The sequence below is a fragment of the Gracilinanus agilis genome, chromosome 2 (assembly GCF_016433145.1).
Source record: "Gracilinanus agilis isolate LMUSP501 chromosome 2, AgileGrace, whole genome shotgun sequence".
In the NCBI taxonomy this organism is placed as follows: Eukaryota; Metazoa; Chordata; class Mammalia; order Didelphimorphia; family Didelphidae; genus Gracilinanus; species Gracilinanus agilis.
The window spans coordinates 1,258,955-1,271,113 of record NC_058131.1 but is presented as its reverse complement, the minus strand read 5'-3'; the positions used below and the strand labels follow the sequence as shown (position 1 = coordinate 1,271,113).

Sequence of the window (12,159 nt, the reverse complement as noted above, 5' to 3'; positions counted from 1 at the left end):
GGTACCGAATTAGCAGTAAATTAGAAACGGGTCAGGAGGTCCAACCGACGGTGCCGAGCTTGGAATCCTGCCTTGTGAGCCTGGGGGAAGCCGCTTCTAGTCTCCGTGTCTCGGGCATCTTCCTAGGGTGGCCACTGACCCCCTGGGGGGGGTTCTAGGGGAAACCCCGATAGTTAGCGTCTTCGTAGAAGAGGCCCTGCCAGGGGCTGGACAGCCGCTCAGTGCCGAGGGGAGAAGCCGGGAGCCTCTCGTATGTTGGCCCAGAGGGCTGAGGAGTCGCGTGGGGTGCCGTTGCGGCACTTTATGAGGCTCCGTGTTGGCTCGGGCGGGCGCTGCAGCGGGGGTCGGCTCACTCCTCTTCCCTTCTTGTTCGCAGACGGCGGCCCCCGAGACATGGAGCTGAAGATCTCTCACATCGAGTGTCTGCCCAAGGAGATCCTGGTGAAGTTTCAGGGCAGGTACGACATCGAGTGCGAGTTCGACTACCACATCCTGCAGAGCGAGATCCAGCACATCGCCAAGACGCCCGGCGGCGTGGGGGTGGGCGACTTCTGCCTGGTGGAGGAGCGAGACTCGGGGGAATGGCACCGCGGCCGCGTCGTGGAGACCAAGAACGAGCTCTACCGCGTGTTCCTTGTCGACTGCGGGAAGGAGCTGCGCGTCGGTGCCGCGCGGGTCGCCTCGGCCCGCCAGAACCTGTTTGAGCTCCCGCCAAAGGTCGTGGTCGGGGTCTTCGCCAACATCCTCCCCCTCGGGGAGAAGTGGTCCCCCAAGGCCCTGAACTACTTCACGTCGCTGGTGGGGCGCCAGGTGAAGGGCTACGTGCAGGCCGTGCTGCCGCACCAGGCGGTCCTCCTCGAGGCCCCCCGCATCATCGCCGAGGTCCTGGAGCTGCAGCTGGCCCGGCTCGTCGACGGCGACTCCTTCCAGCTGCTCCTGGAGATGCTGAGGGACGCGGCGCCCGACCTGCTGGAGCGGCACCAGCAGCACCAGAGGCCCAGATCGCTGGGCTGCGGCGCCGACGTCTCGCCTCGCTTCCAGCACATCCTCGACAACCTGCGGCCGTCGCTGCCCGTCAACTGCATGGAGAGCGTGAAGATCGCGTCGGCGCTCAGCCCGAGCTGCTTCTACTGCCACCTGGCCAAGTGGCTGCCCGAGCTGGACAGCCTGACGGCCGCCATGTCAGCGCACTACGAGAGCGTGAGCCGGGAGCGCAACCCCCCGAGCGACAACTTCGGGCTGCTGTGCGTGGCCAAGCGCAGGAACGGCCAGTGGTACCGCGGCGTGCTGCAGCAGCTGCTGCCGCTGGACCAGGTGAAGATCTGGTTCATGGACCTGGGCAACAGCGAGGCGGTGCCGTCCAACTACGTGAAGAAGCTGAAGCAGGAGTTCAGCGCGCTGCCGCTCTTCTCGTTCCCCTGCGCGCTGTCCCTGGCGGGCAGCCCCAGCAGGGAGGCGCGCGGCCTGCAGCTCAAGCTCTTCAAGCAGGCGCTGCTGGGCCACGTGCTCTTCGCCCACATCGACCGCTTCAGCACCGACGAGGGCCTCTACTACGTCACCTTCCACAGCCACGAGGCCGTCCTCGGCTCCCGGAACCTGCTGCCGGCGAGCAAGGGCGGCCCCGTGCCCGGCCCGGCCTCACGGGGCGCTCCGGGGGATGGCGCCGACCCGGACAAGGACCTGCTGTGCAAGGTGGCCGTGTCCTGGAAGACCGTGGACATGCGGGTCGGCTCGGCGTACGTGGCCTTCGTGGAGTACGTCTTGAACCCGTCCAACTTCTGGGTGCGCACCAACGAGCACCAGAGCCAGTTCGAGGAGCTGACCAGGAAGATCGGGGAGACGTACGACGCGTGCGAGAAGGACGAGATGCTCCTCAAGAAGCCCGAGCCCGGCACCTTCTGCTGCGCGCGCTACTTCCGGGACGCGCACTTCTACCGCGCCGTCATCACCGAGGTCAGCGGCTACAAGATCAACGTCTACTTCCTGGACTTCGGGAACACCGAATCCGTCCCGTTCTATGACGTCAAAGTTCTGCTGCGGGAATTCTGCGAGCTGCCAGCCCTGGCCATGTGCTGCTCGCTGGCACACGCGTGTCCCACGGAAGACATCTGGGTCAAGAAAGCCACGGACTTCTTCAAAGAGGCCGTCTTCGACAAGGCGCTGCTGCTGACCGTCGTGGCCAGGAAGAAGGACAAGTACATCGTGAACGTGCACAGCGTCGAGACGGCTGGAAAAACGAGCGTCGTTGGGCTCATGGTGCAGGCGGGTTACGCAGAGTACTGGGAGGTCAAGCCGGACTGCCCTCCCCACCTCGGGACGGAGTTTGTGGTGGCCGGCGGCCAGCCCGGGCCCCCGGGGGCCATCACGCCGGCCAAGAAGGCTCCCTTCGCCGCGGCTGGCCGCAGCGCTTCGAGCAAGGCGGACTTGCCCGCCGCTGCTTTGGCGGGCCCAGAAAACCCCTTTCCCAGAAACGTTGGGCCGGCGCCCGGGACCAGCGAGTGCCTCCACCCGTACAAGGAGTACGTGTTCAAGCCCGGCACCATCATCGACGTCAAGTGCTCGTACTTCGCGTGCCCCGGCGACTTCTCCTGCCAGCTGCAGAGTAAGCTGCCGGCTCTGATGCTGCTCATGGAGCAGATGCAGGACTACTACGGCAGCCACCGAGACCCGTACCAGGTGGGGCAGGTGGCCTGCGTGGCCAGGTACGCCAAGGACGGCACGTGGTACCGGGCGGCTGTGCTGACGCAGGCGTCCCCCCGAGAGGTGGACGTCATCTTCGTGGACTACGGCAATCAGGAGAGGGTCCTCCTCCGCGACCTCTGTGCCATCCACCCCGACTTCCTGCTCCTGGAGGGCCAGGCGTTCCGCTGTAGCCTCAACAACCTCATCGAGCCTGTGAATTCCGAGTCCCTCAGTTGGACCACCAAGTCCTGCCTGGAGTTTGGCAACTTTATTTCTTCCTACGATGGACTGCTGACGTGTATCATCTACGCTTTGGTTCTGATCCACCCGCATTGCCTGTGCAACGTCGTCGATCTGAGGACACCGTTCATCAGTGCGCGGCAGTTTCTGGTCAATTGTGGCTGTGCGCGGCACAGCGTCTTCTCGGAGTCTTTGCCGGCGACCGTGAGCCTGTACAGCTTCTGCTATTCCTCTTTTAACTTAAAAATAGGAAGCGAAGAAGAAGTCTGCATATCCCACATCCACAGCCCCAAAAAGTTTTTTTGTCAATTGAGGAGAAACAGCCGAAGTCTGGAGATCATAACAGCAAAAATTGCAGAGATTAGTAGCCTCTCAAGTTATCCGAGATTTGAGGGCAAAACGAGATTATGCCTGTCGAAGTACTTTGGAGATGGTTTCTTTTACAGAGCCATAGCCTCTCCCGTGGATTTATCGTCCTATTTACTGATCTATTTTGTGGACTTCGGAAACAAACAGATCGTGGCGGGAAATGAACTGCTGCCTATTTTAGATCAGTCTCCAGAGTTACTCTTTACCCCTATGCAGGCCATCAAATGCTACCTCTCAGACCTGAAGGACGTGGACATCCCAGCAGAAATCAACGTCTGGTTCGAAGAAAACTTTTTGGGAAAGTCACTGAAGGCGGTCGTGGTGTCGAGGGATTCAGACGCCCAGCTCGGTCTAGAACTCTACGATGGAAATCAGCAGATAAATCAGAAGATCAAAACTCTGCTTCAAGTTTACGGGAAAAAATATGACTCGGGAAGAGGTGCGGAGAAGTTTCATAAAAAATGTGAAAGTAGAACGTCAAGTCGGGTATTATCGAAAGACAAAGTCAACCACTACCCGTTTGCTGTCAGTAAAGCAAGTTATCCTAAGTATCTTGAAAACAGAGCTGATCCGGCGGTGACTTCCAAAGATGTACATGCCAGACTCTTAAAGCCCACAGCCTCTCTGAAGATGGAGCTGGCTTTAAAAAGCAAGGCGAGCCAGCCTTCCAAAGGAGGCCTGAGAGCTACGAATGGAGGAACCAGCCCGGAATCTGCCAGCCAGACGGGTGAAGGAAAGCCTTCTGCAGCAGAGACTTTTCTAGCCAAGCGGCTCCCGGCTCTGTCCAGAGCCGAGGGGACAACGAGGCCCCAGATCTCCGACCTCCCGCCGCCTGCTCTGCACCCAAACGTCAGAGTGAAGGGCTACGTGTCGAATATATGGAGTCCAGCCAGTTTCCACATTCAGCTTGCTGAGAACGAAGACTTGATCTTTCAACTTGCCAAAGAGCTCAATGAGAGGGCGGCCGCTCGAGGCCGAGATGTTGAATTGGCGGCGCTTTCGGTGGGAGACCTTGTGGTTGCCGAGTATGCTGCTGACAGTGCCTTATACAGAGCGGTGATTAAGAACATCTTATCCAGGAATTCTTTCGAAGTGGAATTTATCGACTATGGTAACACAGAAGTTGTCCATTTGTCCCAACTCCATGAACTTGATAGGAAATTTCTGACTATTCCTCAGCTCGGCCTTCATTCTTTTCTTAGTGGAGTGCGCTACAATGAGCCTGATGAATTATGGGACAGCAAAACAGTCGCTTACTTTGCTGAAAAAGTAAATAACAAATTAATTTCTTGTGAGTTTTTGAAGAAGCATGAGCAAAAGTGGGAAGTCAATATTATGTGTGATGAGAAGTGTGTTGTGAATGAAATGATGAAGTGGATAGCGTGTTCAAAGAAGCAGGAGAAAGTATCCAAACCTTCAGAAATACTCTCTAAAAAAGCGATTCTGGGTATTGATAATAAAGAAAAGAAAAGGTCTGTGGAGGGAAGTAAATGCCCGAGAGCAGCCTTCCACCAGCTGGCTAAAATCCCGAGTCCTGAGTTAAAGCCTGGCCAGCTGGAGAAGGCAGAGATACTTCATGTTTCAAAATGTGGAAACTTCTTTGTGAAACTAAAGAAAAACGTGCATGCGTGCTCCAGCTTGCTTTCCTTGATCGTTAAAGAAGCCAAGGAGAACCCTTTCCTCCCTGTGGAAAACATAGAAGAAGGCTTGGAGTGCTTGACAAAATCGAGAGTCACGGCGGCGTGGTGCCGTGCCAGGGTGGAGAAGAAGCGAATGGGAGATGAGAAGATGCTGGTGTACTTGCTGGACCACGGCCGCTACGAGGTAGTGCCCCTGCTGGGGACGAAGGAGCTTGGCCATGAGAGCAGGACCATTCCTCCGCAGGCTGTGCCTTGCAAGTGGATCTGGATCGAGAATGCCAGAAAGATGTCGTTTGAGTCCACGGTGCACTTGTTCGCTCACCTGGAAACGAAAATTCTGTTCCTCCGCCATCTCGACACTGTCTGGGAGGTTGAGATCCTGGTCGATGGCCTGTTGCTGTTGGAGTACCTACACGTCCGAGCTGACCAGAGAGAGGGAAACCCCGGGACTCCTTGCGAGCTCCTTCTCAGGGGGGAGTCCAGGCCCCCCGCAATGTCCTTCCGAGTGAACTCCGTGACATGGGCTCTCCTTCAGAGCGGCAGGCGCTATGGTGGCTTTGCCACGGCGGTGTCGGACCCCTCGGACTTCTGCGTGCAGCTTGAGGACTTCTTCGACACCATGACGGCCCTGTGCCGGTTGCTCCTGGCCCTGCCTGACCACCTGCCCGTCTTGCCCCCACAGCTCGTCGTGCCGGGCTCCAGCTGCTTGTTCAAGTACGGCCGTGATGAGCAGTGGAACCGAGTGGAGATTGCCGAGGTGTCCGCTCAGTCCGTGCTGCTCCTGTTCATGGACTACGGCTTCTCGGTGTACCTTCCCCGGTCCGAGTGTGCCAACCTCAAAGTGATTCCCGAGGAGCTCCTGGGCTTGCCCCGGCTCACGTACCGCTGTGCCCTGTACGGGGTCCTGCCCGCCAACGGTGAGCGCTGGGACGAGGCCGCCAAGACTTTGCTCCAAGACTTCCTGAGCAAGCTGGGCCTCTTCTTCCTGCTCCGCGAGTACAGCCCCGGGATGAAGCTGGAAGTGGACGTCCTCCACGGGAAGAACAGCCTGGCTGACCTGCTCGTGGTGGCCGGCTACGCCGTCTTCTCCAGAGACGAGTCGCACTTTGTGGCCGTCAACAGCATCCAGGCTACCCAGATCGAGTACAAAGTGCAAGGGCGGCACGTCTACCCCGTGGTGGAGAAGAAGGTCTTCCCGGGTGAGAACGTCTTCGTGACGTGCACAGGAAAGGAAGGGCCGCCGCAGCAGTGGAAGTTCATTCCCTGGAAAGACGTCTACAAAAACATTTTTGGGAAGATCCTCCCAAGTACTTGTTTGCATTCCAGAAACTTAACCCTGAAGAAGAAAGTGGGTAATGGAAAGCATAAATCCAGAAGCACCATCAAGGTTGAGACGTGCGAAAGAAATACGTTCTGGGAACGGCACGGTACCTCGAAGAGTGACCCTTCAGAGGGGAACCCTGAGAGTGTACCCCCGGGAGAAGTCTGGAAGACCTATAACCTGTGTACACGGATCAAAGCCCTGAACATCAGCGAAGAGATGGTGTTAGAAGAGCGCTCCAAGAGTGAGTAATGGCCTCGTTTTCCCCCCAGCTCCTCTTCACGCGCACACGGCCCAGAGGGCAAGTCTGACGGGGGGGCCCAAAGCCAGCGTAGTTTTAAGAAACGGGAACGTGCAAAGTGGATCCCTCGGGAAGCGCTCCGTTTGTGTTTGAAAACGGGCCTTCCCTTTCCACGAAGGGTCTAAACAGAGCCCATTGAGAAAGCTCTGTTTCTATAAACAAAATCGAGGAGGCACTTGTTTGGCATATCTGCGGAGGTCCGGCACGCTCCCTAGTTTCTGGCTGGCAGCCTCCCCCCGTCAGAAATGGCCTTGACTTCCACAGACCGTGTGTCCTAGGCATGGTAAGTACAGGTCACCGGCCATCGGGGCCTCTCGGTGTCTCCTTTTCTCCTGCATGTGACCTGCGTTAAAGGCGAATGGGAAGAAGTCCTCTGGGGAGGGACGTGGGGAGCCGGGTTAGGAGGTTACTGTTACCCCCCTGCGTTGTTCAGTGCCCTCAAAAAGAAAGAAGGAAAGAAAAACCCAAACCAGAGAACTTTCCTCGCTCCGTTTCTGATTCCAAAGACGTGGAAGGAGCTGCCCCAGGACTGCGACGTCGGGGGCTCTGGCAGGCGCTCTCGGGGACTTGGAGCCCCCTGTAGTGGCCCCCTCCCCCCCGCCTCGTCTTGGCAGGGTCATGAGAAAGGAGGGAGGAGGACGTTTGGACTTCCTTTCCTCAAAGGGTGAGATGGGACAAAATGGGGCAGGTTCAGAAGAACTTGACTTTCAACAAGGATCTGCTACTCCGTGCCAGGCACTGTGTGCATGCTGGGGAGTCAGAGAAAAGCTGCTGTGGACGAAGCAGCTCTCCCGGGGGAGGCCCCCTGCCCAGCTATGTTCAAGCATCCATGGACAGGACTGACTGGAAATACCGATCGGGGAAGGCTCTAGCATCAAGGACAATCAGGGAGGGCTTCTCGTCAAAGGTGACGTTTTCTCTGGGAAGCCAGGAGGAGGAGGGGGGAGGGAAGCAGGCTGGGGAGAAGATGGAGGGTCTTGGGCAGGTGTCCCAAGGAGGCCCACGTCACTGGGCTGTAGAATGGGGGAGGGGCAGGTGGCAAAGCGCTAGAAGCCCAAAGAGAAGGTTTGCTGGTCTTCGCGGGGTGACAGGAGGAAGAGGACCGGCTCTTCAACAGCTGAGCCGCCCAGCCATGAGGCTTTGTGATAGCCTGTGGAGGAGGGGGCAGAGGAGGGGGCTTTTGTGATGGTAACCATCTATGGAGGACAGGGGAGCCCCGGGGGAGCCCCACGATCATTGGGCATGGCCGGGGGGGCGGGGACCCAGGACGGGCGACCGTCAGCGCCTCCTGCCGCCCCGCACTCCCCGTCTGGGCAGAGCGGCTGGCAGTCGTGCGGACGTCGTGGAGGTCCTCTGCAAGGCTCCGGGCTTGGCCAGAAGAGGGACGTGACGGGCAGCCCCGGCTCTGGGGACGCCGAGAGTGCGATGGAGGAGACAAACGAGGAGGCGGCGCATGGCCGCTCCCAGGAGGGAGGAGGAGCGCTCGGGCTGGCGGCAGACCGGGCACAGAGTGCGAGGCTGCGGGCTGGCCGAGGAAGGGGATTCCACGGGGACAGAATGCCCTGGGCCAAGGCTGAGAGGCTCCTTCTTGTGAAGCATTTCTTCAGTCCAGCTGTGATCTGGGACGTGGAACTGGGGGGGTCCAAACACAAACATGTGGGGAGATGGAGGAAGCCCTAAAGGGAACCCTGAGTGAGTTTGGGGTTTAAGAGATGGAGAGGAGAAGGGAGAGGCCGTCCTGGGCCCTCGGGCCAGCCCCTGGAGTCAGGGAGGCCAGAGGTGGTGCTGGGGGCAGCAGGGTGGGCAGGGATGGCCTGGGATGGTCAAGGGGCAGAGGAAGGGGCTCCCAGCGGTGGTGCAGGCAGCACGGGCAGCCCCAGCTCGAGAGTCCCAGGAGAGGCGTAGAGGGCTCTCTGGAGGGCTCGGCCACCCCTTAGGAGGGGAGAGCGCGAGAAGGGAGCTTTCCGATGGCCCCAGATTGCTCTGAGCAGCACGAAGGGTTGGGGCCGCCCATGATGCTGTTGGCCTTTCGTTCCATCTCCGTGATTTTCACGAAGGAAACTGAAACGCAGAGAGCCGGATCTGTGCAGGAGGATCACTTCGATGGCCACGGACGGACCTCCGAGTGGACGTGGCTGGGGGCGCTCAGAAGTGGGAGTGAGGTCTGAGCTGGACACACGGAGGCGGGGGTCGTCTCGGACGTGCTGGTGGGTGTTTCTGTGGGAAGTTGGCGAGCTTTGAAGGGAGAAGCAGCGCGGCTCCCCCTCGGCGTCCGGCTCTCAAGGAAAGACGAGAACAGTCTGAGGAAAACGTGTTTCTGAGTGCACGATCGGCTTCAGAGCGCGGATTCGTTCCTCTGTGGCGGTAGATGAAAGCCCGGCGGCCTCCCGCCCTGGCCAGCGTGACCCCAGCTGGGTAATCCCATGCCGGCCCCCCATTCCAGGAGGGCCATTTAGGACTTGAGTGACGCTGCTGGACTGCCAGATGCTCTGCTCAAAGAAGCTGCACCCGCAGGCGGAGCGAGGCTGCCCCAGGCCTGCCGGCACCGAGCTCGTCCTCGTTTCTTTTTCCACGGAGGGAAGGGAGAACGTGGGCCGTCTAGGGATCGGTTTGCCAGCTCGTGCCACAGACCCAGAGCGTGGTGGGTAAGTGCCTGCCAAGGGCCCGGATGCCAAGGACTCGCCTTCTCCCCGGGAGATCGAGGGGGTCCTCGGACTCGGCTGATTTGCTGTGTTTGTTGGGGGGCAGATGATCCGTTTGGGTAAGTTGCTGTTCCTCGTGCTTTGGAAAGGGGAGGAGATGCCTCCCAGAGGAGCCCAATGTAAGAGGAGGCACGAGAGGAGGACGCAGACTGGCCTCGGCAGGTGTTCAGTCTGGGGAGGGCCACAGCTTTGAGCACATATTGGGATTGGACATTGGAGAAGGATCTGAGGGAAGGTTTGGCAGCTGAGAACTTGGCAGTGTGGACCCGCCAAGTCCCCCCGCGTGGTGCTGAGCTCTGGGGGCGCTGTAGAGAGGGGACAGCTTCCCTCTCCCCAACTCATCTGGGGACAGAAGTAGGCCAGTGGGGGGCCCAGCAAGGCTAGGGGGCAACAACCCTCTGGAAGTGTGGCAGGGCACTCCGTGGGGAGGGCTAAATGCCCAGCTTAAAAGGCCAAAAGCAACAGGGCGGAATCGAAAGGCTTTCTGAGCAGGGAGCGACACAACCAACTTTATGCCAGACAGAAAGGCGAGAGTCTAAGTGAAGAAGGTATTTGGTCAGAGAGGGCAGAGCGTGGTGGGCCTTCGTTAGGTCACTGTTGGCAGAAACGAGGAGGAGAAAGACTTCAGGGGCCTCCGAAGGACTCGACACCGAATTAATTGGGAGATGAGAGAGCGAACGTCAGACACGTCGTCCAGGGTGCGGAGAGGACGGTCAATGGGGCACAATCAAAATTGTGAAGGCGGGAGAAGAGCAGCTTGTGGACGGGCTGGGTTTGGGGCCAGCCGTGAGGTATCGGGGTGCAGACGACCTCTGAAAGGCTGAGGTGCAGATCTGGTACCCGGCTCGAGGAAGGGGCTGGAGGTACGGACCGTCTCCACACAGACGGCCATCGAAGCCAGGAGTTTGTTTGAGAACATAATAAGGAGAAGGGGACGTCCGGGTGGGAGGACCGGGAGAGGAATTGTCTAATGCTGAGGCACGACACGATGACTGCATTAGTCAGTCGAGTCGAATTCTGCATAAAAAGTCTGTTGGATAACGGGGCGGGGGTGAGCCCTCGAATTGGGTTATTGGCTCTTTGAGGGACCGGTTTCCTGCAGAGTTGTTCCTGCTCGTGTCTTGTAGGGCCAAGACAGCCTCACCTCTTCCTGTTCTGCTCTGTTCGATGCTGAATGCTTCGATGGGTGCCCCATTCCTGTCTTCGACTCTGTCCTTCCCCTGGCTCTCTCCAGATGTGCCCTCCCCTGCCATTGTGCCTTCTGGAACCCCCATGACACAGCGAGCATGTCCTCTTGAACCTCGGACCTTCCTGGCACTCACAGAGACGGGACAACTTCCCATCCTCCTCACCAGCATCTCCAGCTCACATTGAGTTCTCTCATAACTTGTCTTCCTCCTCTTCCTCCTCCACCTCCACTTCCTCCTCCTCCTCCCTCTCCTCCCCCCCTCCCTCCCTCTTTTTCCCATATGCGAGAGCCCTAGAAGGAGAGAATCAAAAATATTTATTGCTCCCGTTGGCACCTCTGCTGACTCCACTGGCTGGCACCACTTGGCACTCTCCTCCTTTTGGGCTGTGATACCCAGATTGACCGCCTAGTCCAGATCCTGGTGTCTGTCATCCAGGGGCCCCCAAGGCTTTCTCATGCCTTTCTCCAGGAGGTCAGTGCTTGGCTCTCAGTCTCCCTTTGCATCCTGACTCCTGACCTTCATCTAGGGGCCTTACTTCAAGCTGCTTCCAGGACCTTCCAGTTCCCTCAAAACAAACTTTCCTTGCCCCCCTCACCTGTGTCTGGAGGTTTGCCATCAGCCCCAAAGCTTCTTGAATTTCCCCATTACTGTGGAGGATGCTGCCGCCCTCCCGGCCATCCTGGCACTCCCCCCAGGGTTGCTCTCTTCCCCATCAGGTGTCTGTTTTTGACTAAGCTGGTGGGAGATTTCAGCTTGCACTGAGTTCTTCCCCCAAAGCTTGGTTCTGTGGGTTTATCCAACGCTAAGTGGCTGTGGACACCAGCTACTGTGTCTTGATTACCTGATCCATTCTTCTGTTTCGCAGCCAGGATCAGATTGTTTAGGTGATGACGGATGGCTTTATGGTATGGTTTGAAAGCTGGCATGACTAATGGCTTGTTTAGTTCTGCCTTTATTTGGGTGAAGCGTCCTGTGATAGTTCCTCAAGGGCCTGCGTTTGTAGTGGCCGGCATATGGCCAGGTAGTTCTTGTAGTCTGGAGGTTTGGCGAGCTGCATTTCCTTCTCTGTCTTGTGCCTTTACTAAGATTGTTCATTATTTTATTCGTTTTTGATCTATAGGAGTCTCGTGCCCCAGTATATCATCCGCAGCGAGAACTGTTTCTTCATTGCCTCTAATTCATTCTGTTTCCTTTTCTCCTCTTATTGCTATTGCTAGACTTTCTGGTGCCATATTAAACAGTTGTGGGGGTGACAAGTACCTTTGTTTTACCCTGATCTTACTGAGGAGGGGCTTGTTTGTCCCCATTACAGACCAAGCTTGCTGGTGGTCTTAGACACCATATATCACTTTAAGAAAAACTCCATTTATCCCATTTTTTTAAAAATGTTTTTGTAAGGAGTGGGTGCTGTAGTTTGTCAAAAGCTTTATCTAGGGTTTCTATTGGTTTTGTTACTGATAAAATTCAGTAATCTGGTGGTTTTGCTAATATTGAACCATCCCTGCACTCCTGGTGCCCCCCGATCATGGTGTGTGGTCCTCGTGGCATAATACAGGCATCACCTTGCTAAAGTTTCATTGAGAATGTTTGCGTTGGTGTTCGTTAGCAAGCCCAGTCTTCTAGTTTTCTTTCTCTGTTTTAGCGCTTCCTGGTTTAGAGATGGTGCCGTATTTGCATCATCAAATCACAAGTTTGGAAGGGTTCTCTCATCCCC

At 57.4% G+C, this 12,159-nt stretch overlaps 1 protein-coding gene across 1 annotated transcript; it reads left to right on the top strand.

Annotated features, from left to right (window-relative positions):
* Nucleotides 1-252: 252 nt before the first annotated feature.
* On the top strand, nt 253-6,504 carry TDRD15 (tudor domain containing 15). The gene has a single exon (XM_044663195.1). It carries the CDS (start codon nt 253-255, stop codon nt 6,502-6,504), a length of 6,252 nt encoding a protein of 2,083 aa, XP_044519130.1.
* Nucleotides 6,505-12,159: the final 5,655 nt, after the last annotated feature.